The sequence below is a fragment of the Dunckerocampus dactyliophorus genome, chromosome 7 (assembly GCF_027744805.1).
Source record: "Dunckerocampus dactyliophorus isolate RoL2022-P2 chromosome 7, RoL_Ddac_1.1, whole genome shotgun sequence".
Classification (NCBI taxonomy): Eukaryota; Metazoa; Chordata; class Actinopteri; order Syngnathiformes; family Syngnathidae; genus Dunckerocampus; species Dunckerocampus dactyliophorus.
In genome coordinates, this window is record NC_072825.1 from 31,772,240 (window position 1) to 31,795,350 (window position 23,111).

General features: G+C 42.4%; 1 protein-coding gene across 6 annotated transcripts in view; it reads left to right on the plus strand.

Annotated features, from left to right (window-relative positions):
* The window catches only part of znf385d (zinc finger protein 385D), a 159,397-nt gene that overhangs the window by 123,609 nt on the left and 12,677 nt on the right, over positions 1 to 23,111 (plus strand). For 5 of the 6 annotated variants that reach the window (XM_054780688.1, XM_054780685.1, XM_054780689.1 and 2 more), the window contains exons 5-7: positions 11,810 to 12,115; positions 13,114 to 13,295; positions 22,914 to 23,015. In XM_054780688.1, coding sequence (XP_054636663.1) covers positions 11,810 to 12,115; positions 13,114 to 13,295; positions 22,914 to 23,015 — 590 coding nt within the window. The remainder of the gene's footprint in view (positions 1 to 11,809; positions 12,116 to 13,113; positions 13,296 to 22,913; positions 23,016 to 23,111) is intronic. The other variant, XM_054780686.1, reaches the window with a different exon arrangement.

Genomic DNA, 23,111 nt, shown 5'->3' on the forward strand with positions numbered 1-23,111 from the left:
AGGAAGGATGTTCAAAAATGTCGAAAAAACACCACGGACACGATTCCAAAAACAGAACCTGAGGTCAAAAGTTTGTTACGTTTTGTCACCAATATTTTCAGAAAAAATAAGCCCTGTAAAGTCACAAGAACTTGGCACTTTGAATTGCCGTTGTGCATGACATGTTTTGCTCTTTCTTTGGCTTTTTGGCAACACTAATTCAGAAAGCCGCCCGCATGGTGAACTCTCTAGGATTACATCACATGCAGCAGACTATGCTCAATTTGATGAAAACCAGGACATTGTCATCACTTTCTCCACCTGGTCCGGACAACCCGGCGTTCCGCACAATGAGAGTGGAAAGCGCTAGCCGCCCAGCTAAAAGCCTGTGTCCAGCACAACTCTTACAGTGTCAGGGACTGAGGTTGACCACCGTACCAGCTGGCATCCGTTACACTTGTACAAACACACGAGTCATGTTAGCATTTAGCTTGTAGATTTGTTAGCTTGGCACTTGAAAGGGGAGCCCTGCAGAAACAAATACTTCTACTTTACAATGAATGTTAAATAGCTAAACTGCCTTATAGCGTTGTTTAACAATGACAATAAAGTTTTGTGTTATTACATACTTGAAGATAAAAAGTGTTGGCATAGGCAAGCAATGATAAACATTCACTGGCTCATTATTCAACATTTATTTACATTTTTATTGCCGGTATAACCTAATACGCATCAAATCGCTACCAGGTGGTGGTTGAAATCGATTGATCTCAGCCAGATGTCAAACAAAAACGACAGCAACCAAACTATTCCTGTGGGAGGGCCAACGTAAAGACAAGCTGCCACTCGGAACATCAGAGGGGAATCGGAGAAACCGCTCGAACTCACATTCAAAGTTTGCTCTCATAGGCGGGCTGAGAGCTAATCCGATTTAAAGGCGCATTCCAATACTCAGAGGTAGCATACCTTGCCGCTAATTGCTGTTTTTGTACATCTAGTGACATTTAGGGACCAAAAAAAGGCAGATTGGGCCTCCTTGTCTTTGTCTTTTAGGTCCAAATTAGCTTGCAAACTACAAGCCCATTTGTGAAAAGGTTCCTATCCTGCTCATTTCAGGGGGTTTGGAAATGATATTGGATCCCAGTGGAGCACTGCAGGAGGTTCCTTTGAATAAGTTGTGTACGGGTTCACCTGCATTCTGTTCCTCGGATTCGGCTGGACTGCTGGATGAACGTTGCATTCAGTAACGTCGCATGGCTGTGTTTATATGCTAAACACATCACGCACCAAGCGGCGACCTCTGCAACCTTCAGCAACAGCCCGCTGCGGTTGAAGCGTACAGACCGTCGGCCATTAATCATCTCAGCGCAGCTACTGAAAGACACCTGCACATTTCGGCAGCGTATCGCCGTATATACCCACAATGCACCAGGGAGGACGTCGCTTTGTCACCGGTGGCACCTGCTAATGAATATTAATGCACTTCCATGTCAGACGAATTAATTGTGGAGGCGGGCGAGCGCAGAGGAAAAACACTGCAGGGTAAGACGCGTTTTCAAAGCGGACATTTTATTTATTTGGTATTGTTTGTCATATATTTCAAGTTCGTGTTTTACTTGTGCATTAGTGCCGTTGGGCACTGCTGGACTTATCAGTAACTTCAGTAAGCCGCAGGTGTCCAAGCTGTGCTCGCTGTAAAAGGTGAAGTCATCACAAAGCCTTCATTAGGAAGTGAAATGAAAACATTTCATGCTTTTAATGTCAGCCTGCATGACGTTTATCTTCAAAGACAGCAGTGACTTGTGTGATGTCTAAATGGCCAGCTGGACTGTGTGTGTGTGTGTGTGTGTGTGTGCATGCGTGCGTGTGCACGTGTGTGAGGTGTTTCAGGTGTTCCGTCTTTCAGTTCCAGTTGAGCGCTGATGAAATGTAATGAAATGATAGTTTGCCATGAAAGATCACATTGTCGCCGCAAACTGAGCGCAAGGAGGAAGGAGCAATGGAGGCCAATGCATGTCTGCATTCTCCTGCTGCTCCCTACATCCTCCCATGACCTCCTTCTCCTGCTTCTTCCTTCGTCCTCCTGGTCCCCACCTCCTCCTCCTTTCACCTGGCCTGGCGCCCATCCTCCCCTCCTCTGGCCTTTTTCCTCATGCACACTGCAACCCCCACCTCCAGCTTTCTCCTGCATCACGCCTCCTCCATCCTCCCCCTGAACCTTCACATCTCCCTTCCTCCTCCAGCCTCTCTCCTCCTTCTCCTTTCCTTCTTTCTGCCTTCCTCCTCCCTAAGCGTCCTCTTATCCTGTCTCCTTCAGTCTTATCCCTTTTCCCTCATGTTCTTACCTCTTCCAGCTTCCTTCTGTACCTCCTCCAGTCTTTTGACCCTGTACCGTCTCTCCTTCAGCCTCCATCCACATCCTCCTTGAAAAGGGGTAGTGGTTCCTTTAGAGTTGGGACACCATGGAAAGACTGCGGTCAGAGAATCATTTAGGAATGTATGGGTGTGCTAGTCCAGATGAGCTTGGGTTTGTCCAAGTGAGTGAATCGCATTCGCTCTCCTTCCTCATCACGCACGCCGACTCTTGAAAGCTCCTTCCTCCTCCTTCCTACCTTGCCTCATTCTGCCTCCACCGGTCTCCTCAGGCCTCCTCTCCTCAAGTGTCCTTCAGCCTGGTCCGACAGCATACCTCCTCTACTCTCCTCACCCTGCATCCTCACTCCTCCAGTCTCTAGCTGCATCCTTCCTCCTCCTCCTGTCTCCTTGTGAGGACAGACGCCTGGCAGGAGGCCTGACGACGACAGTGTGATGATGTTGAGCGCTTCTCAAGCTGCCAGCGATCTCATTTGAGGAGATTTGGGGTGCGAGCGTGCAAACCACTGAGACGGAGCAACAGAAATTAGCGGCGGATCATTTGCCCTCAAATGAAATTGGGGAAAAAAAGGAAAGCGACTTCTGCTGCTGCTGTCGAGCCTTCCTTTCGGTGCAGATTGCAGACATGAAGGTGCACTCCTTTAAGGAGCTTATCAACATTCCGACACGACTCCGACGGAGGCTAAATGAAATTTGACAGCACTCCAGAGCCACGAGGGATTTGTGTCCTTTAAGTGGGGACAGCGTGTAATGATTTTAATTAAAAGCTTTTAATTCAGCGCTCCTTTAGAAAGCTAATCAGATCTCCGGGGGAGTCGTGAGATTGCGTGAAGGCCTAAGCGGAGCTGAAGGATTCGGAAAGGAGCGTCAGGAGGGCACCCAGGTGGAAAGAAGGGGTGTCCAAACTTTCTCATGCTGGGGAAAAATGAAAGGATGAGGGTGGATGCTTGGATAGTTTTTAGCATACCTGGGTACCCTCAGAGTTTTTACTGGGAAACTCACGTATTTTGCCTTTTCTTCCCGCCGCCATCCCATGGTAGCCGTTTCCGTATTTTAACTTGAATGTAAAAAAAATCCTCTCCAATATATGTAAATACAAATCATCTCAGCTTTGCGGAGTAAGTTCCTTTCAGCGGTTGAAGGTGACACGGGCCTAAATTAGATGGGACTTGATGTGAATGAAGGGAAGAAAAGAGGGTCACCATTCCCTCCATCTTCTCCTTCGTCTCCTGTGCCCTCCTTTTAATTACCTTCTCCTCTGGCCTTGTCTCTCCTCTCACCTTGCCATGTCCTTCACCAACATCCTCTTTTCCCTGTTTCTCCTTTGGTTCCAGCGTGAGCTCACGTTCCCCACGTTCGCTTTCATTTAACTTCCTGCTTCCCTTTTCTCCACATGGCGCACTCCTCGCCGCGTTTGTCCCCCCCCCTTTCAATCTCTATCTCACTGCTGTCGGCTGGCCGACGTGAGATGGATGGCGGTCATTACCGCCATTAACAAGAGCCGATTGACTTCCCCAAAGTGGGCCATGCGTAGATACGGAATACCGGAGGCTTCCCCTCAGCGTAAACTTTAATCACCTTCAACTCTAAAGTCTCTTTAAAGGTGCCAGCCAACAACCAGGACAAATGACTCAGCGTGGAACAAGGTGGAGATAGATATACAGTCACGTTGGAGATGATGGGCGAATTGATGACATCACAGGAAGTTGTCATGCAGGGAAGAAGAGAAGTGGAGAAAGCCTATACCTACAGTATAGTAGTAGCTAAACTAGCATAAACTAAACTGTCATAGAAAACACAGTCATAAGATGATTACATACTGTACATGAATTAAACAATTCTTTACTTTTATCCCTGTGCTGGTCTTGCACACAGGAAGGGACGTTGCAAGGGAGGGAGAGACAGGTTTATTAAGGGGAGGAAGTCTCAATAATGAGACCAATACTTTGCTGAGTCATGACTGTCCCTTTAATAGGGGGACCTTTCATGACTGTCCCTTCAATAGGGGGACCTTTCATGACTGTCCCTTCAATAGGGGGACCTTTCATGACTGTCCCTTCAATAGGGGGACCTTTCATGACTGTCCCTTCAATAGGGGGACCTTTCATGACTGTCCCTTTAATAGGGGGACCTTTCATGACTGTCCCTTCAATAGGGGGAGATCCTTTCACGTGTTCAAAGATGTCTGAGTGGCTTCAACCGGGCATGCAAACAGTGGGCAGTGTTTCAATGTTGAATTTTACTTTTCACTTTCCTTTTCTTTGATTCACAGTCGGCCTTATGCTTGGGAGACATAATGAAGGGAAACATGTGCAGGACAGGTGGTCCCTGGTTTACAACATTCCCCCCTCCCACAAATTAAACAAAAACGCCATTTTGGTCCGTCGACATGAGACTCACCTGAGAACTAGTTACAGCGGAGGAAAGCACGACATGCGGCTCATGCGCAGCCAAACTACCGTAAACACCGGCCTGTCACAACCATCGTTAAGGAAAAAGATGGAACTGTAACGTCTACCCAGACGTTGTAAGGATGAGGAGGAGGTGGTCGATCGACAATATCTTTCATGTGAAAACCAAACAGGCAACTGTTGGCCGAAACGCACCAAAACAACATCAGCAAACTCACTGTCAGGACTAAAGTTGTGTTCACAGACAGTTGGAAATCACAAAACTCTTTCACATTGCATGTAACTGCTAGTTGCTACAGTGTGCTTGAGCATGTTAGGAGCTCTGCTCCTATAAAAGCGACAGTAAAAACTAAGCAGCATAGTGTTTTTTATGACTGTTTAATTCTTGTATTTAGCGTTTTTTTATTTTAGTTCTTCATGTGTTGTGTGTACAGTGTGAGTGACGTAAGTGTTCATTTAAAGCATGCATTCCAACTTACGCTAACATTTGACCAACAACGTGTCGTGGGAATGCAATTCGTCCGTAACCCGAGGGCCACCTGTAGTAATAAGAGTGCGTACGCAACCATGAACATCGTAACACGAGGACTGAATCCTAACTACAGTAAATGGACTGAAGTATCGAGACAGCTAGAGGAAGTGAAACGTGAAGGAAATGTGGCGTTTTTGCAGTTAGAACAGCTTCCACTCTTCTGGGGGAACTTGAAACAAGATTTTGGGAATATGTCTGTGGGAATGTTGGTCTTTTTGTCAGTTCAGAGGTCACTAATGTCAGCCAAAGTCCTCCAAGCATGGATCCTCCTGCAATGATCCAATACAGTATGTCTTGCTAAGATGAAGAATGAAGACTCCAGTCAAACATTGGACTGATTGAAGAAGATATTTTTTTAAAAGTCATCCTTTCTTTTTATGATACTTTATTATCTTGAGTGTATTGAAGTAAAGGCAGCAGGTAATATGATGTGTAGGAGTCCTGTACACAAATATGTTTTCTGTGGCAGGATGCATTGATGCTGAGAATGGTTTGGTTTGGTTTATTAGAACATGAAGGTTCCAATGGAATACATCTCATGAATCATCCTTTCACACTTCCACATGTCCAAAAGGAGTAGGAAGAAGCAAAGCTTATTTAATCCTACCCCCCATCCATTCTACATCTAGTACAGTACATGTAGTTCACTTCCTGTATTCCATCTCATGTTTTATATAATAATCAGAATAATAACACATAATAGATAACAGTAAGAAGACCAAAAAAATAAATAAATATACATATAAATTTAAAAAACTAAACTAAAAAAATAACAAACCTGACAGAACATCATTGTGATGATGAAGACTCTTCTGCTTGTATTTAGCAAACATCAACTGCTTGTATTGTTTATGAATGTGCTCATCTCTGTACTTTGTTGGACTTCCTTACTCAATCCCTTCCATAGTTTAATTCCACATACAGAAATGCTGTGGCTTTTCAGCGTAGTTCTGGCATATCAATGTTTTAAGTTGAACTTTCCTCTGAGATCATATTTCTCCTCTCTGATTGAGAAATACTGGATGAGGTTTTTGGGTAACGAATTCTTATTAACTTTATACATTATTCTAGCGGGTTGTAAGTGTACTAAGTCTGGGGTTTGTATGTTGTCTATACTTGGCATTATGAATGATCCTCACTAATATGTGATATTAAAAATAAAGGTGTGTATGTTGTCTATACTTGGCATTATGAATGATCCTCACTAATATGTGATAATAAAAATAAAGGTGTGTATGTTGTCTATACTTGGTATTATGAATGATCCTCACCATCTTTTTTGCAGTACAGTGAGTGAGTGAAGATTGCTTTTATAATTATTTCCCATATCTCCACACAATACATTAAATATGCTAATACTAAGGAACAGTACAGAGTGTGGAGGGATTTTTGATCAAAAACATATTTTGCTTTATTCAATATAGAGATATTTCTCACCACCTTTTGTTGTATATTTTTAATATGAGATTTCCAACTCATTTTTTCATCTATTATGACCCCCAGGAATTTATATTCTTCCACTTTTTCAATGTCCACTTCATTTATTTGTATTTGGTCGTACGTATCCTTTCTGCTATTTCCAAATAGCATTATTTTAGTTTTACTTAAGTTCAGGGATAATCTGTTCCTGTCAAACCATGACTTTAATATGACCTTTTCATCCTTGACCTTTTTAATGAGTCCTGTGTGCTTTCACCAGAACAAAATGCGGTCGTATCATCCGCAAATAATACCAATTTTGCATCCTTTGTTACTTTACAAATATTGTTTATATACAAATTGAACAGTTTAGGTCCCAGTATGGACCCCTGGGGTACTCCACACGTGGTGTATAAACTCCCAGATGTGTATTCTCCTAGCTTTACAAATTGTTTCCTCTTTGCTAGGTAGCTTTTAACCCAATTCAAGACTAATCCTCTAATTCCGTACCTTTCTAACGTTGACATTAAGATATTGTGATGAATTGTATGGAAGGCTTTTGTCAGATCCATGAATACAGCAGCTGCACATCTTCTGTTGTCCATAGCAGTAGTGATTTCCTCCGTGATTTCCATCAGTGCCATAGAAGTTGAAATGTTGGCTCTGTATCCACATTGACTGCCTGCTAGTAATTCATTCTTATTAATACATTTGTCCAACCTATGATTAAATAACTTCTCCACAATTTTAGAGAATTGAGGTAACAAGGAAACTGGTTGATAGTTTGTAAATTGGTGTTTGTCTCTTTTTTTAAAAATTGGAACCACCTTGGCTGTTCTCATTTTGCTGGGAAATATTCCAGTCTGAAAAGATAAGTTACTAATATTTGTTAACGGGCCTGCGATCTCATTGATGACCCTTTTCATTGTTTCCATTTCCATTCCATAACAGTCAGTTGATGTTTTTGCCTTAAAATGTTTAACAATGTCAGTGATTTCCTTTTTAGTTCCAACAGTGAGAAACATAGAATTCACATTCCTATCAATAATATCATTCATTCATCAATTGTGTCCATTTTGTAGTTCAGATGTTTGTCCACGTATACGGCCACACCTCCTCCATTTGAATTGTTCCTGTTTGCACACATCATTTCATATCCTTCCATCTCAAAGTCCATTCCTTTGTTAGCATTGATCCAGGTTTCTGAGATTGCTATTACTTTGAAAGGTTCTTTGAATTGATTCAAATATTTTTGATGTTAGTGAAGTTTGCATACATGCTTCTGCTGTTTATGTGGATGATGGATAACTTGTCATCGTTAATGAAGATGTTGTTGTATTGCTCCTCCATATAATAACAGCAGTTATTTTAATTTGTAATATGGGAGAAAACATTTGAGTCTGGATCAATGTCTTTTTCCATATCCAATTCTTTGTGATCTGTAAAGTAAAAAGTGTCCAATTGTAGATCTTGTAGCATATTAGAGCTGTTGAATGATAAATACCATCACAAAGTTTTTTCATCCACTGGACTCACCTTTCCTGCTAAATATGCTCTTAGTTATGCATCATAAGTTATTATATATATATATATATATATTTTTTTTTTTTAAAGTTGTGCTGCAAAGTGCTGTGTGGGAGTAGGTCAAGGGTCAGAGGTTATTCCAAGAAACCTAAATGCGCATCATTCTGAATGTTAATGGTGCTCACAAACACTCAATGCGCCACTCATACATTTGCATACATTGGAGCTGCCTCACACATGCTGACTTTTGAGAGGCATTTACCCACATAGGTGTACCTAATCGAGTGTCTTTCCCACCACAAACTTTGCTGTGTCGTTTGGGATAACAGAAATAGCCTCGGCACACTCCGACTTTTGACTTTTGACTTTTGTCCCATCTCGGCGACTGTGAAGATGTGTGACTTCACTGTCATTGATCAGTTTCATCGAAACATGTAACCGGGGTTCATTCAGACCCGTAGACCCTGGATTGTGTATTTAGTTTAGATCACATACACAACGTGCCTGCAAGTCTGCAAACTGGTGCAAATCGTGACACTTTTATGAGTTGTTTCCTTCCGTGCTTTCACTGTTTACTTTCTTCCAAACACGTCAAACCATTCAGGAATTTGACATTTGGCTGCTTGATGTAAATACACTGGTGTGGAAAAAATCTTGACTTCTTATTTTTTGCATGTTTGTCACACTTAAATGTTTCAGATCATCAGCCAAATGTAAATATTAGTCAATGACAACACAAAATGCACTTTTTAAATGAAACTTTTTATTATTAAGGGAGAATAAAATCCAAAGCTACATGTCCCTGTGTGAAAAAGTGATGGCCCCCTAAAGCTAATAAGTGGTTGGCCCCCCTTAGCAGCAACAACTGCAATCAAGCGTTTGTGATAACTTGCAATGAGTCTCTTCCAGCGCTGGGGAAGAATTTTGCACAATTGTTGTCATTCAGCCACATTGGAGGCTTTTCCTTTTTAAGGTCATGCCACAGCATCTCAATAGGATTTGTGGATAATGTCTCTCACTGTGGTTGGCTGGAGTCCCAAAGCTGTAGAAATGGCTTTATAACCTTTTCCACACTGATAGATCTCAATTCATCTCAGTGATGGGCAATCACTTGTTCACACAGGGCCATATAGCTTTGAATTTTGTTCTCCCTTAATAATAAAAGTTTGTTTGATGATTAAAAACATTTTAGGGTGACACACATGGGAAAAAAAACAAAATAAGGAACATGGAAAACACTTTTTCACACCGCTGTTCATGTGCACTAACTTTCTTTGGCACACCATTAAAAGTGTGTGCTTTTCTTCTTGTTGAGGTTCTGTTTGTATCAGTTTTTAATCCACATGAAGCAAAAGAAAAAATAAGAAAATATTACACAACAGAGAGATGCTGGATATTGGTTTTCTTATTGATATCTGATATACCAATTTAGTTCAGCACTCCGTTAGCGATACATATTCACAAGACTTGGAAATCTTTCCAGACGGCATCATCGCTCGCACGCTGATATCATTGTCGGCAGAAAAAACTACCGATATGATCCGATATCTGCTTTTTATGCCAATATGGGCTGATAATACCAGATATCGCTACAAACCTTTGTGGATGGGTAGCTAATACTTCAAGCAAGAACCTTTTGAAATACGCTGAAACAGAATAAAAGTACGGATTAGTCATGTGCGGATTGATTCTGAAATTTTGATGCTTCCAATACCTGAGGCACTAAAATCGATACTCAAATAATAATTTTGATACTTTCGATACCTCAGTCATTTGAGGTCGTTTTTGTCTTAAAACGTTTGTCTGTTGAAACACTGACCGATCATAAACGGAGCCATGTGTGAGTAAATAAAGTTTTCATACTTCCAGAAGTCTTAAATAATGAATCATATTTATGATTTTACTTTATTAGTTTGTAAAAGACCATTCTTACATATTTCATATGACTTTGTCCTTCTGTTGTTGTATCTTAAGGCCCTGTCACACCTTGACGACTTAGCCATGCCCGACGTGATCATTTTGATGGCATACGTTGAACTGACGACGTTTTTTTCAATTTTGGGCGTATACATATTGTATTCATAACGTGTTCGACGGATACATGACGTATTTGTAACTTATATAGAACGTTTCTATAACTTATAGACAACTTATACCAACGAATGCGTAGCGTGTTGCCGGCATTCACAACTTATGCCCAACGCCAGTCATTGTTTGGTGGTTACAGCCCACTTGCCTTGGGGCCAAGTGGCACAGTGACAAACCAGGTCCAGCAGATGGCGCTGTAGTGGAACAGCGTGGTCTTGTTATTCCATTAGACGTGTTTAGGGTTGTTTGCCCTTGAGTGACATTTTAGTCGATTATTATTCTTATGACGATGATGATTAGTGGATCACTTTTGCTTGGAGTTGACTTTCAGGACGAGCTCTCCTTTAGACATATGATGCTTTTTCTAATGCAAGCTCTTAAATAAGTAGCTATTGTGTGATTCTAGCGTCTTTTGTGCTTGTCCTTCCTACACGTCTGTGTAGGCTCTCAGTCGTACAGGAGTTGTACATCGAGGAAAAGGAATTTTGTGTTGCCATAAGGCAACACAAAATTCCAACCTATTTTAAAAATAGTAAATACCCTGAGACAAAGACTAGTGCATCCTAAAGACAAGGCTCCAAACCAAAAACAGAGCAATGTGGTCTATTCCATCCACTGTAAAGATGAGGAATGCAAAGAGCACTACATTGGGGAAACTAAGCAAATGCTCCAAAAAAGGCTTTATCAACATCGCAGGGACAATTCTAGTGGTCCTCAATCAGCAGTACATCTACACCTGAAAGCTACCAATCACTCTTTTCAGGACAGCGAGGTAAAGATTTTGGCCAAAGAAAACAGATGGTTTGAAAGAGGAGTAAAGGAAGCTATTTTTGTCAAACAACAGAACCCATCATTGAATCGGAATGGTGGTTTGAGGTTTAATTTGGACCCTGTGTTCAGCAGGTTACTGAGACCAAAACCCACAGCTCTTAGTCTTGCAAATGAGGTGGAGCCAGGGCCGAGCCAGAACAATAGATGCTAACGAGCCAGTATCAGAGTCGTTCATACCCAACTACAGGGAGCTACACTTCCCTTTTATCGGAGGTGCTAATGGCAGGAGAGGGTTAGACCACAACTCCGCCCAGGCTTAGTGTAAGGAACCAATAGGAGGAGTGTGTTGGCACACCAATTCCGCCCACTCTTACTGTATTTAAGGCCTAGGCTAGCAGCACTTTTTAGTTCGCTGACGAAGCTCTTCGGATGAGGAGCGAAACGTCCGACACCTTCTTCACAGAAGTACAGATGACGTCTCAAGAAGCCTTTTCCTTGATGTCCTTCCTACCGTTTGGAAGCGTCAAAGGCGTCTAAAAGCTAATGCTATGATTAGCACTGATGCTAACAGTAACACAACATCAGTAACACAACACAACATGCTCCACCAACATCAAAAACCACTAAAGTTAGTTATTTCTTGTTTTGTGGCGATTCTAAAGTGGATATTTGAAGGTAAAAGGAGTCCATCTGTGTATTGATGTCTCCACAGAGGGTGTCCCTATGTCCCCCGTGCTCAGACTGCCACAACTCCTTGAGTCCGCAGCCACCCTCGCCACCCCAACACCTGCAGCTGGCGCCTCGCCACCAGTCCCAGACGCCCCAGAGACTACCTCAGCCGCCAGGATGGACGAGGGACAGCTCCACTCACCCTCGGAACCTGACCTGGACCCTGACGCAGAACCCGAGGAGGAGCCGGACCCGGAGACAGAGGAGGAGAAAGCTCGGCGTCTTCTTTACTGCTCGCTGTGCAAGGTGGCGGTCAACTCGGCATCACAGCTGGAGGCTCACAATAGCGGTGAGAGCTTCTGGAAACGTTTACGTGTTGTGCGTGTCTCGTAAACAGCAACGTATCAGAGCATGACAGCCAATCAGCTCAGCCAGCAATAGAAGCAAATACAGCACTGTCTCCAGTATGGCCGCCTCACACTTCTTCGTGGTTTTCTCTGGTCCAAATCAGATCATGTTCAAATCATCATCCCTTAGTGCGGATCCTCTTCAAAATAGTCAAAATTCCAAGTGTACCTAAATACATCACGGCCAGCCACAGGATTTTGCGGTCTTCTCCAATTGGTCAGCGGTGGCGGACGACAAACGTAGCCCAGAAGAAGGTTGGTGTCGCTACCGGAGTGAAAAAAAGGTACTTTAAAGATTACACGGATAATCGAGTAGATGAGAGGAAATACACGAGTGCACTTTAAGAGGCGGTGAAAAGATGTGCTGCTTGAGCGTGAATGAAGACGTGCTAACATGCTACACCGAAGATACGGAAGTCGCCTCTTTCCTCCGTGGGCGACGCTGCTAATTTGAATATGAATCTGATACCAAGATAAAGTGGACCAGTATTACCGATAAACTTGAGGTACTTGGTTTGGGTTTGTGCCGGTGCCAATTAATTCACTTAATTAACAAAGTCAGGAAGTGAATAGTTATTCCCATGTATTACATTTATGACTTTATTGTTTGAAGTGAATCAAGTCAATAGTGCAAAACAAGAGACAAAAGAGAACTGGACAGTATCAATCTCATCACGCATGTGTGGATGCGATACTGACACAACCCTTGATATCGATGGGGTTGATATTTAGATGAATCCGCCCACTCTCCTGTTCCCTACACACGTCTGCTTGGACTTGCTTTGCTGTATTCACACCTGACCTAACAAACTGCACAACGGCGGAAAATGAAGTCAATCTTAATCTTCTGCGGTCCGACCTTGAATCAAAAAGGCGCTCTCCTGTATGGCAACCTTTAAAGCGACTTTCTGGCCAACTGTTTCCTGTTCAAACCCTGCAGGCACCAAGCACAAGACCATGCTGGAGGCCCGCAGCGGGGTGGGCTCCATCAAGTCCTTCCCGCGGGCCGGAGTCAAAGGCAAACTGGCACCGCCGTCCAAAACGGCCACGGGCCTACAGAACAAAACGTTTTACTGTGAGACGTGCGACGTGCACGTCAACTCCGAGACGCAGCTGAAGCAGGTGAGAGTTGTGGCGTGGGAAGTCCAAAAATAACATAACAAAAGTGATAAAAGTTGAATGTGATGAGCTCCCTTGTACTCGTATCGCTGTTTCCCAAAGGACTGCAATCTATTTGTGGCGCCGTCGTCCAATTTGCATTTGCAAAAAGTGAGTAAATTCCATGCAAAGCAAAACAAGTATGTGCATCGCTTCTTTTTCTTGTTTTTGGGTTTTTTTATGTCACAAACAAGACAGAGCCGCCTGTGAGAGCTTTTCGATGGGAGGGGGGCCCACAGCTGAGCCCGGTGCTCTTTGAGGAGAGCCATGCGTGCTTTCATGTCAAACTCTCCAAACATTTCTTCGCTAGATTTGTCGCTAGGTTTTTTTTTTGGGAGAAGAGCATCAAGAAGGGTGTGATTGCTCGCTACATTTGTGAAATATGCTACATCTTCTTATTCTCTGGCAGGCCGAGTGAATCGTAATGTGTTTAGGCTGCCACTGTGAGATGGAAGTATGGGAAAGACTGATGCGTATGATTGACAGCGGCTGCTGCTGTGACTAATGTGATGATGCGGGGACAGTTGCCATGGCGACGCTCCCCTCACATCATCATCAGACAGCTCGTCAGAAACGGAGCAAAAAGAAGGAATCTTCCTGCGTAAGGTGAGGAAACGTGAAACGTTTCCGTGGCAACAAGCGAGCTGCAACGCAAACGCTCTCCAACGCTGTTGACATGGCTCATTCGAGTCCAGCGGGTGTAATGGATTTGTTTGAGCAAACTTCTGAGGCTGGGAACTGCTTTCCTTGACGAGCTTTGTGCGGACGGAAGTGACGGCTGGCGAATGCACAGCCAGCGATGCTCTTCAAAAGCAGTCATTAGCGTTCTCTCTCTGGCAGCTGTGCGTCATTACATCGCTGACATTTTTGCATGAAATCATTCACCCGGCGGCGCATTAGAGGAGCTCTCCATTTACTGACACGTGCACATTAACCAAGCAACACGGCACTTGAATGTGAAGTAATTACACTGGCCACTCCATTAGACACACACTTTAATGACACCCACTGCAAGAGCTGTCAGAGATGTGTTCATTTAACAATATGCTCCTTATTGTGCTTGTACGTATCGTGTACACATGGATCTCATTAAACTGTCTACCTATGGTTGTGTACCCATAATCTAGGTTAGTACGCTGAAATAAGCATATGCAGTGGAGCCTCGGTTAGCGTACGGCCCGGTTTTTCGGTTAATGGCGAACGTTTATACCAAAATTTGGCTTCTGTTAGCGTACAATATGGCACGTCTTGTGTTGTTAATACCCTGCTCATCACTGCACGTATGGGACATACTTATTCCTCCTCATTCGTCCTATAACGTCTCCAAAAAGCGTCAACAACGCTCCATTGACATACTGTATACTGTGACATGCATATTAACCAAGCTACAGCGACATTGTTGAACTACATTACTGGCGCATTGACACTTAGCCACACCATAGCTTCACCACAGGGTCGCCCGTAGCGTGTCAGAGTCGCACTCAAAACCCCTCAGACACTGCCAAAAGCTAAGCTTACATATTCGAGAAGCCGCCACCGCTGCTGTGTTTTTATGTCTGAGTTTGGAAAAGGTAGCGCCGGGTGTAGGCCTTCCTTTCTACGACGTTGCTTCAAAAAATAACAAACAAAATACTGTAAGTTTTACAAGCTATCACGAATGTACCTGTTCCTACGTAGTCACACCTTGTTGGAGGTGTTTGAATAGCACACATCCCATTACGTGCACTACTGAGCTGTCACTTTTTACTTACTTTACTTGACTTACTTTTTATACCTTAAAAACGCACAGAAAAGAGAGACATACAGTATGTGTTCATGTCTCATGTAAGGATTGGGGATTATGGGCAAAATTCCCAAAAAGCCTGTTCGCTTGCCAATGTCGTTGTGTTGCCCGTCTATGATGTCATCAGCAGCTGACTCTGTAATTCTTTGCTAACTAACACAGCTATGCCACAAAATGGTCAAAGAAAACATTTTTATAGTTTAAGAATTTGAGTTTTACATGCACAAATCAATTGTAAATGCATATAGATGAGGAATGAAAGGGATAAATGAACATTTAAGGTTACTTAATTGAAAACATGATTGTTGCTAAAGACACAATGCGGCATCGAGATCAACACGGACACTTATTTTGTGTTTCTCACCTCCTTGAACAAAGTGCAGCAACTTTCTTTGGCTCCATTTTGGTTTATTTTGCCACCTTGATCAAAAGAAAAGCAAAGACTTGAGGTGAGAAACAGCGTTGAATTTAAGAAATAACTCATGGCAAAACAAGAAGGTGGTGTCCGTGCTCATCTCGCAACCACGTTGTGTCTTTGGCAACAATCATGTCTTCAGTGAAGGTAAAAGTAATCTTTAATGGGGGGTTTTTATCCCCTTGATATGTTTTTAGAATTGTTTTCTGCGTGTGAAACTAGAACTGTAAAACTATAAAAATGTGTTTTGTTTTACCATTTTCGGCTTTCTGGAACAAATGAATTGGATTTACATCATTTCTTATTCCAGTCGGACTTTGTGGAAGAAATGAATGACGCTAACCAATGTTCCACTGTAATTAGCGTACAGTTGCTTATTTTTGGCATTACTAGCACAAATAGATTTGGCGCTCCCTCTTCACCCATGCTCATAAACTTAACACACACAACTCCAAACAGCAGGTGGCGGTATGCATCGTTCTTAACACAACTGGTCTGCCAGAGAATAAGAAGACGTAGCAGGAGTGATCAGCGTTGCCAACGTAGCCACTTTCTCGCTATATTTAGTGGGTAATCATAGCCCTATTGATAAAAATAAGAAGCACGTATCGCTCTTCTCAACGAGCAGCGGGTGCTGCTTTGAGCCTCTCCGACATTTAAAAGCACTCACAAGCGGCTCCGTCTTGTCTGTGGCATTAAAGAAGAAGCGATGGAAGAAAGTTCATTTATATTTGCTTTGCTTTTCATGGCGTTTACTTTTTAACCTTATTCCTTTCTCCTACAGCGTCCATCACAATTACCCTAATTTGTATAAGACGCACCTGTGTTTAAGCCCCGCCCACTACATTTAGAGAGAAAAATGGATTTGTACATAGACTATAAGCCGCACATGTCCACGTCATAAAATGGCATATTGTGCCACGCACGAGTCTGTGACGATCAGGCAGCTCAATCGTGAGCTAGGATAACACTCACAACGAGCTTATCAACCGGAAATCGGAAATCTCAGTATTACAGTCTGACTCGTCACACGCAACTTAACACTCAAAAGGTAGCTAAGAAATGTAAAACAGTACAAGTACCAATGCCAGTTTAGAATAAAAAACAATTATTTTGATGGCTTCCCCAACAAAGCTCCCTCTGGTGGACAGACGTATGTTTTTTATTCTAAACTCGTATTGGTACTTGTATTGTATATTTCTTACCTACCTTTTGAGTGTTAAGTTGCTGTGTGATGATTTTAGCGTTCTTACCATTTGGGCTTTTTATGAGTGTGTCCATTTTGCCATTTGCTAGCTGAACACAACCCCACTTCAATCTTGTGATCAATAACCAGTGAAATCAGTTTACATCTCTTGATATCACTTCTGGATCCTTCATTTATTAAAAACATGTGTGAAGCTCAAGTGTCATTAAGATTGCAGTCTGTGTTTTTCAGGCTTCCTGCTGTAAGGATGTTTTTCTTTACAGCATTTAGGAGGAATGTTTTTTTTTTGGGGGGGGGGGCTATTATTTCTCCTCTGTCCCGCCGTGCCGTGCTGTATCATCACTCCCTGTCTAAGCAGACCCAAAACCTTTTGTAGTCAAAGTAAAGTCCAGTAAGTGGCTGCTAATAGAAATGTGTTTGGTTTGTCACTTCACGTTTCAAATCTCCTTTTCTTATCGGCACCCATCATTCTGTCACTGTGTGTGTGTGTGTGTGTGTGTGTGTGTGTGTGTGTGTGTGTGTAAGGGGTGGGGCGTGATTTTATGTGTAAGTCTGCACTGGCTTTTTGTCTGGGTTCAGTCTGAGATTTATCACCGGGAAAAAGAGAAGCTCTGTATGAATTTTTCATGTCGGGACTTTGCGTAATAAAAGCAGCAGCAGTCGCCTGCGAGCGCCTCTCAGGTTGAACAGTCTCGGCTCAGACAGCAGGAAAAGAATCAGTTCCGAGGTGCAACGGCACTTTGACATACTTAGGTGTCACTCAAGTGTAAAAAGAAGAGAAGCAGTGTATAATTAATAGCATCATAAAGTGACATAACAATTTTTTTTTTGGAAAATCTTATTCATAAACCAACTACGGCTACTTCACTTGTTCATGAAGTTATTGAAACTGCTGACATTCAAGCCGCGGTGCTCATTAGTTTGGTAGCAAATAATGTACGTTTAGAAAGACGGTTCTTCCGTTTGATATATCTATACTATATCTATCTATATATATATATATATATATATATATATATATATATATATATATATATATATATATAGATAGAGATATATATATATATATATATAGATAGAGATAGAGATATATAGATATATATACAGTCAAACCTGTCTTAGCGGCCACCTTTATAGAACGGCCACCTGCCTATAGCGGTCACTGAAAAATCCCCCGCAGCAAATGTACATGTTATAGACCCTGTGTATAGCAGTCACCTGTCCAACGCGGCCAGCGGCCACCCATTTTGTCTCCCTTGGTCAATATCTGACCGCATATAGCGGCCAAATTACCAACTCAAGTAGAAGCTTCATGCACGAAAAAGTTTAGTTTTTCAATCAGTGAAGCCGTCGTGTGTAGACTTTAATTACTGAGTCCTAGCTCAGTCACAATCATTCACAAGATCCACACAAACTGTCAGTTGTTCCACATAAAAAAGCCGTCTTCTTTTGAGCTTGCTATTTCCTGGTCAAACATGTAACTTTAAGAGCATTTGCACCAAAACATTACCGCAAATTAGGCTGGGAACAGGACGTGCTCCCAGCGACGCTACAATAAAAAAAAACATACGCTAGCATGCATGCGGCAGCGGGAGCAAAACTGAGTTGGGTTGTACTTAATTGAAGTATTTTAGAATGTACTCACGTTATTTTTCATCAATCCTCATCCACAAATCTATCAAAGTCCTCATCTTCTGTATTCGACACAAACAAAGCCGTCTTCTTTTCCGGTCGCTACTAGTCTGTTAACTTGTCAGTGTTATTCAGCTCCGAAGCAAAGAAGGAAACTTCTCCTGTTGCTTCTGCCAACTTTATTTATTGAACGCGGCCACCAGACAGCAGCTCAGAACACACACACATCTCTCAGCATCGTCTCTCCTTCCTGCTTGCCCACAAGGCAAAGGTTAAACAAGCCCCACTACATAGCTGTCCAGCCAATGCCTGTAAGAAATGACAGCGTTTATTTCCTGGTGTGCACTGGTCAATACTGTAATGCCGCTTGTTGTGGGGAAGGAGAGACTCACGTCGCCGATGCACTTTAATGGCTTTATTAACAGCGGAGAACACTGCAGGACTTTACATCCACGCCAACATAAACACACTTCCCAACTCTCTCCAAACTCACAGCTAGCACTGAGCCTAGCTCTCCTGCTCGGGACGCCCACCGTCACTTCCCGGCACTTCCTGATGAACTAAAGCTGTAATGACACTCTGCCGTATAAAAAGTAAAATATTAAAAACAAGCGTAAGACATTACTAGCACAGCTTTGTTCTGTGGGTGGTGGATATATTCTATCAGTTATTATTAAGCCTCTAGCTTCCTTTTAGTAAGTAAAAACCTTGGCTATGATTGCACTACATTGTCATGTAGACCTACAAAGTACACTTGGAAGAACAAGAGGTGAATAAATGTATTGCAACTGATGTGAAACTGATGAGGGGTAGGATTAAATAAGCTTTGCTTCTTCCTACTCCTTTTTGGACATGCAAAACTGTGAATTGTACTATGTGATGTGCTACTGTTTGACTCATATGCATGTTCAGGATTAAAACCATGAACCATGATAATAACAAGCCTAGTAGTGCTGTACAACTTTTATCCGCAGTCCGCAGTGCCCTCTACTGGTCAACATTATTATTATTATTATTTCCCTTTTTTTTTTTCTTTTTTTTCCTCTACTGGTCAACATTTAAACTGGACACCAACCTGTCTATAGAGGCCACCTGTCTATAGCGGCCACTTTTGCAGACTCCCTCGAGTGGCCGCTATAGACAAGTTTGACTGTATATACAGTACTGTATGTATCTGTATGTACTAACAGCGCCAAATTAACTTAAAATTAAAATCAAGTTAAAAGATGGCACACATGTCTGAAAATCTATTTACCTAACACTGGTTTGTGTTCAGTAATAGCAAAATATTTTAATCAGACTTTAACTGTTTTGTTGTTAGCAATGAGGAGTAGCGTTCAAGGACGCCACGTCATGTAAGTTGAGCACACTTCAATTCAGCAAATGGTACTTCCACATTAAGAGTTACAAAGTGAGTGATGAGAATATCCACTCATTGATTTTCATTGCATTTCTGTTTATTTAGACCACCCACACACGCATAATAAAGACATTGTTGTGATGTTCGGAGTGTCCATGAACGCATCTCGCCTTCTGTCTCGTGACAATGAGGTGTTGTTGCAACGAATGGATGAGAGACGTGTTTGTTTGGAGTAGGAGATGCTGTACGCAAATGGTGTTGGAATTGTGTGTTCAGGTAAGAGTACATTTATAAAAGAGAGTCAGACACTGTGCGTGACTTTGCAGGGCACCACCCTGTACCGCCGTCTGTCGTCATAATAGAGAGCCGTGGCTAGCCATGTGTGTGTGTTAACTATGCCAAAAAATGTCACGTAATTAATGAAATATATTAGTTTCCGCCCTTAACACGCTATTTTTGACAGCCCTAGTTATTATAATTATGCAACATACAGTGGCGCCTTGGTTAACGTCGTTGGTCCGTCCAGGAGGTCCGACTCAAACCAAAACAGACTTTAATTAAAGCAAATTTTCCCATAGAAAAACGTTTAAATCGAATTTGATTGTACTAGTATTCTTTTTAGTTATGCACTAACATTCAGTGATGCCTTGGTTAACGTCGTTAATCTGTCCAGAAACCAAATCAGACTTTAACCAAAGCAAATTTTCGCATAGAAAATAATGTAAATCCAATTAATGCATTCCAGACACCCAAATATGTTAACACAAAACACATTTTTATAGACAATTATAGTTTTACATACTGAAAATGATGCAAAAATAATAACAGATGACAAATGAACTGACAACTGAACATTTAACATCACCCAGTCTTGTTGGAAAAAACAAAATAACACAAAATAAACACATTTTTCTGCTGCAACCACAAGAAAATATACACCAAACTAGATATCAGCGTTCTAGAACCAATAAACACATACCTTGCCGTTTACTATAAAAAAAAACAATGGAAAAAAAACACACAACTACTTCTGAAGAAGAGCAGTCTTGATGCCACAGTACTGAACGACTATCGGCCCATATCAAACCAGCCAATCCTGGGAAAAGTCTTAGAAAAGGTTGTATACCAACAGCAGAGACTTTCTGCTCTCTAACAATGTGTTTGATACTTTTCAGTCACAGCACTGAGACAGTTCTGATCAAGGTGACAAATGATATCCGTCTGAACACAGATGCAAGCAAAGTCTCACTTTCAGTTCTGCTGGACCTGCTCTAAACTGGTTCAAGTCCTATCTGGAGGACAGGAAGCACTTTGTTGAAATTGGTAACTGCGTCTCAGACCAAGTGGCTATAACCTGTTGGGTTCCCCGGGGGGCCAATTCTGGGACCCCTACTGTTCAGTCTGTGCATGCTTCCTTTAGGCAAGCTAATACGCAGATGCAATGTGTCCCACCACAACTATACAGACCACACTCAGATCAAGTGAACATGGCCTGCAGATTGACTTTGTCACAGCATCAAAGAGAAACTCAGACAAAACTGAAATCATAGTCTTTGGTCCACAGAAACAAAGAGAAAGTGTTATCAGTCACCTTGAGACTCTTTCTTTAAAACCCAATCACCAGGTTAGAAATTTAGGCATAATAATGGACTCAGATCTGAACTTTAACAGCCACATTAAATCAACAACATCATCAGCTTTTTACCACCTAAAAAACATTGCCGAAATCACGTGAATAGTGTCTAAGCCAGATTTAGAGAGACTAGTCCATGCCTTTGTCTCCAGCAGGCTCGACTACTGTAACGCCTTCTCACCCGGCTCTCTAAACTAGCAGTAAAACACCTGCAGTACATCCACAATGCTGCTGCTCGAGTCTTGACTAGAACCAGGAAATATGTACGAGCATATTAGTCCAGTACTCAGGTCTCTGAACTGGCTTCCTGTTGCTCAGAGAATAGACTTGAAAACAGCTGTGCTTGTGTACAAGCCTGTTCATGGTCTTGACGGACAAAGTACATCTCTGACCATAAACCATCTCCAGCTCTGAGAAGCTCACGGAGGGGTTGCCTGCGGGCGCCCAGAGTCAGGACTAAACAGGGTGAGGCTGCGTTCCAGTTTTATGCTGCCAAAATCTGGAACAATCTTCCAGACAATGTGCGACAATCCTCAACTTTGGCAATGTTCAAATCCAGGCTGAAAACGCTTCTACTCAACTGTGCACTTGACAACTGAAAGTATTTGATCTGCAATCTTCATTCTCAATCTTTTTTGTTTTATGGAATGATTTATGGAATTTTATCTAGTGGTTTTAGAATTATTCTATGTTCTAATGAAATGATTTTATGAAGGGATTTTACCCTTCTTCTCTTTAACGCACGTTCAATGACCTTGTGTATGAATTGTTCTCTAGAAATAAACTTGCCTTGCCTTGCCTAAAATGGTGCCCACGGCCCACAATGCACTGCGTGATCACATGCGAGCATCGGGAGAGTTTGTCTCAGCGTGTGATCCAAGAGGGCGGCGTAAACAAACCGCTAAACAAGCGGGCGAACGCAAGCCAAGGCAAAATCTGAGCAAAGATTTTGGATGTTAACGGAAAAACACGCTAACCGGTGCGGACGTAAACCGAGGTACCACTGTAGATAATGTGTGTATTTCTGATAAGATACACATTAATGTCACACTGACGTGCTGTGATTATCTGCTGGAGGCCTCTTGTGTCCAAAACAAGTCCTCCACATCCTTATTACCTGATTCACAGGTCTCGGCATGTGAGTGTGACCTTCTTTGACTCTGTCCCTCACTGGAGCCGGAGATCACCCCTCCCCAGGCATATGTGGTTTCCTATATTAAGTAACATTTTAGCTTGAATAGTCAACATATTTTCTCCAGAAGCCGTCAGTTCAGGTTGTGTTGATTTGTCTCCTTGCATGTGAGTCTTCAATTCCATTGTACCTCTGATTATTCTCAAACAACTTGTGTTGCCTCTCATTACTTTTGGAGCCAGCAGCAGATTTTTTTCCCCTTGACAGCTGTTAATGGTGATGGTTTCTGACCGGGTGCTAATGAGAGACCCTGGAGATGATTTGCGTCCGGCGAGGATAGCTTTGCAATGGAGCATTTTCTGTCCTAAAAAAGTAGATGTCATCAGCAGCACAGAACGTGACGTTTGTTTCCGTCATCAGCACATCAGCAGTCGTCGTCATAAAGACAGAGCCGCGGGGAAACCAGCCAAGCCCAAATACAGCCCCTACAGCAAACCACAGAAAGGAGCCACCAAACAGACGGTGAGTCCCAAAGCAGTTTTTCACACTAAGCGACTTTTGTGACTGCAAAGTTTGCTACTTACTTACGATATCTTCTGACATATCATCTTGCTTTTC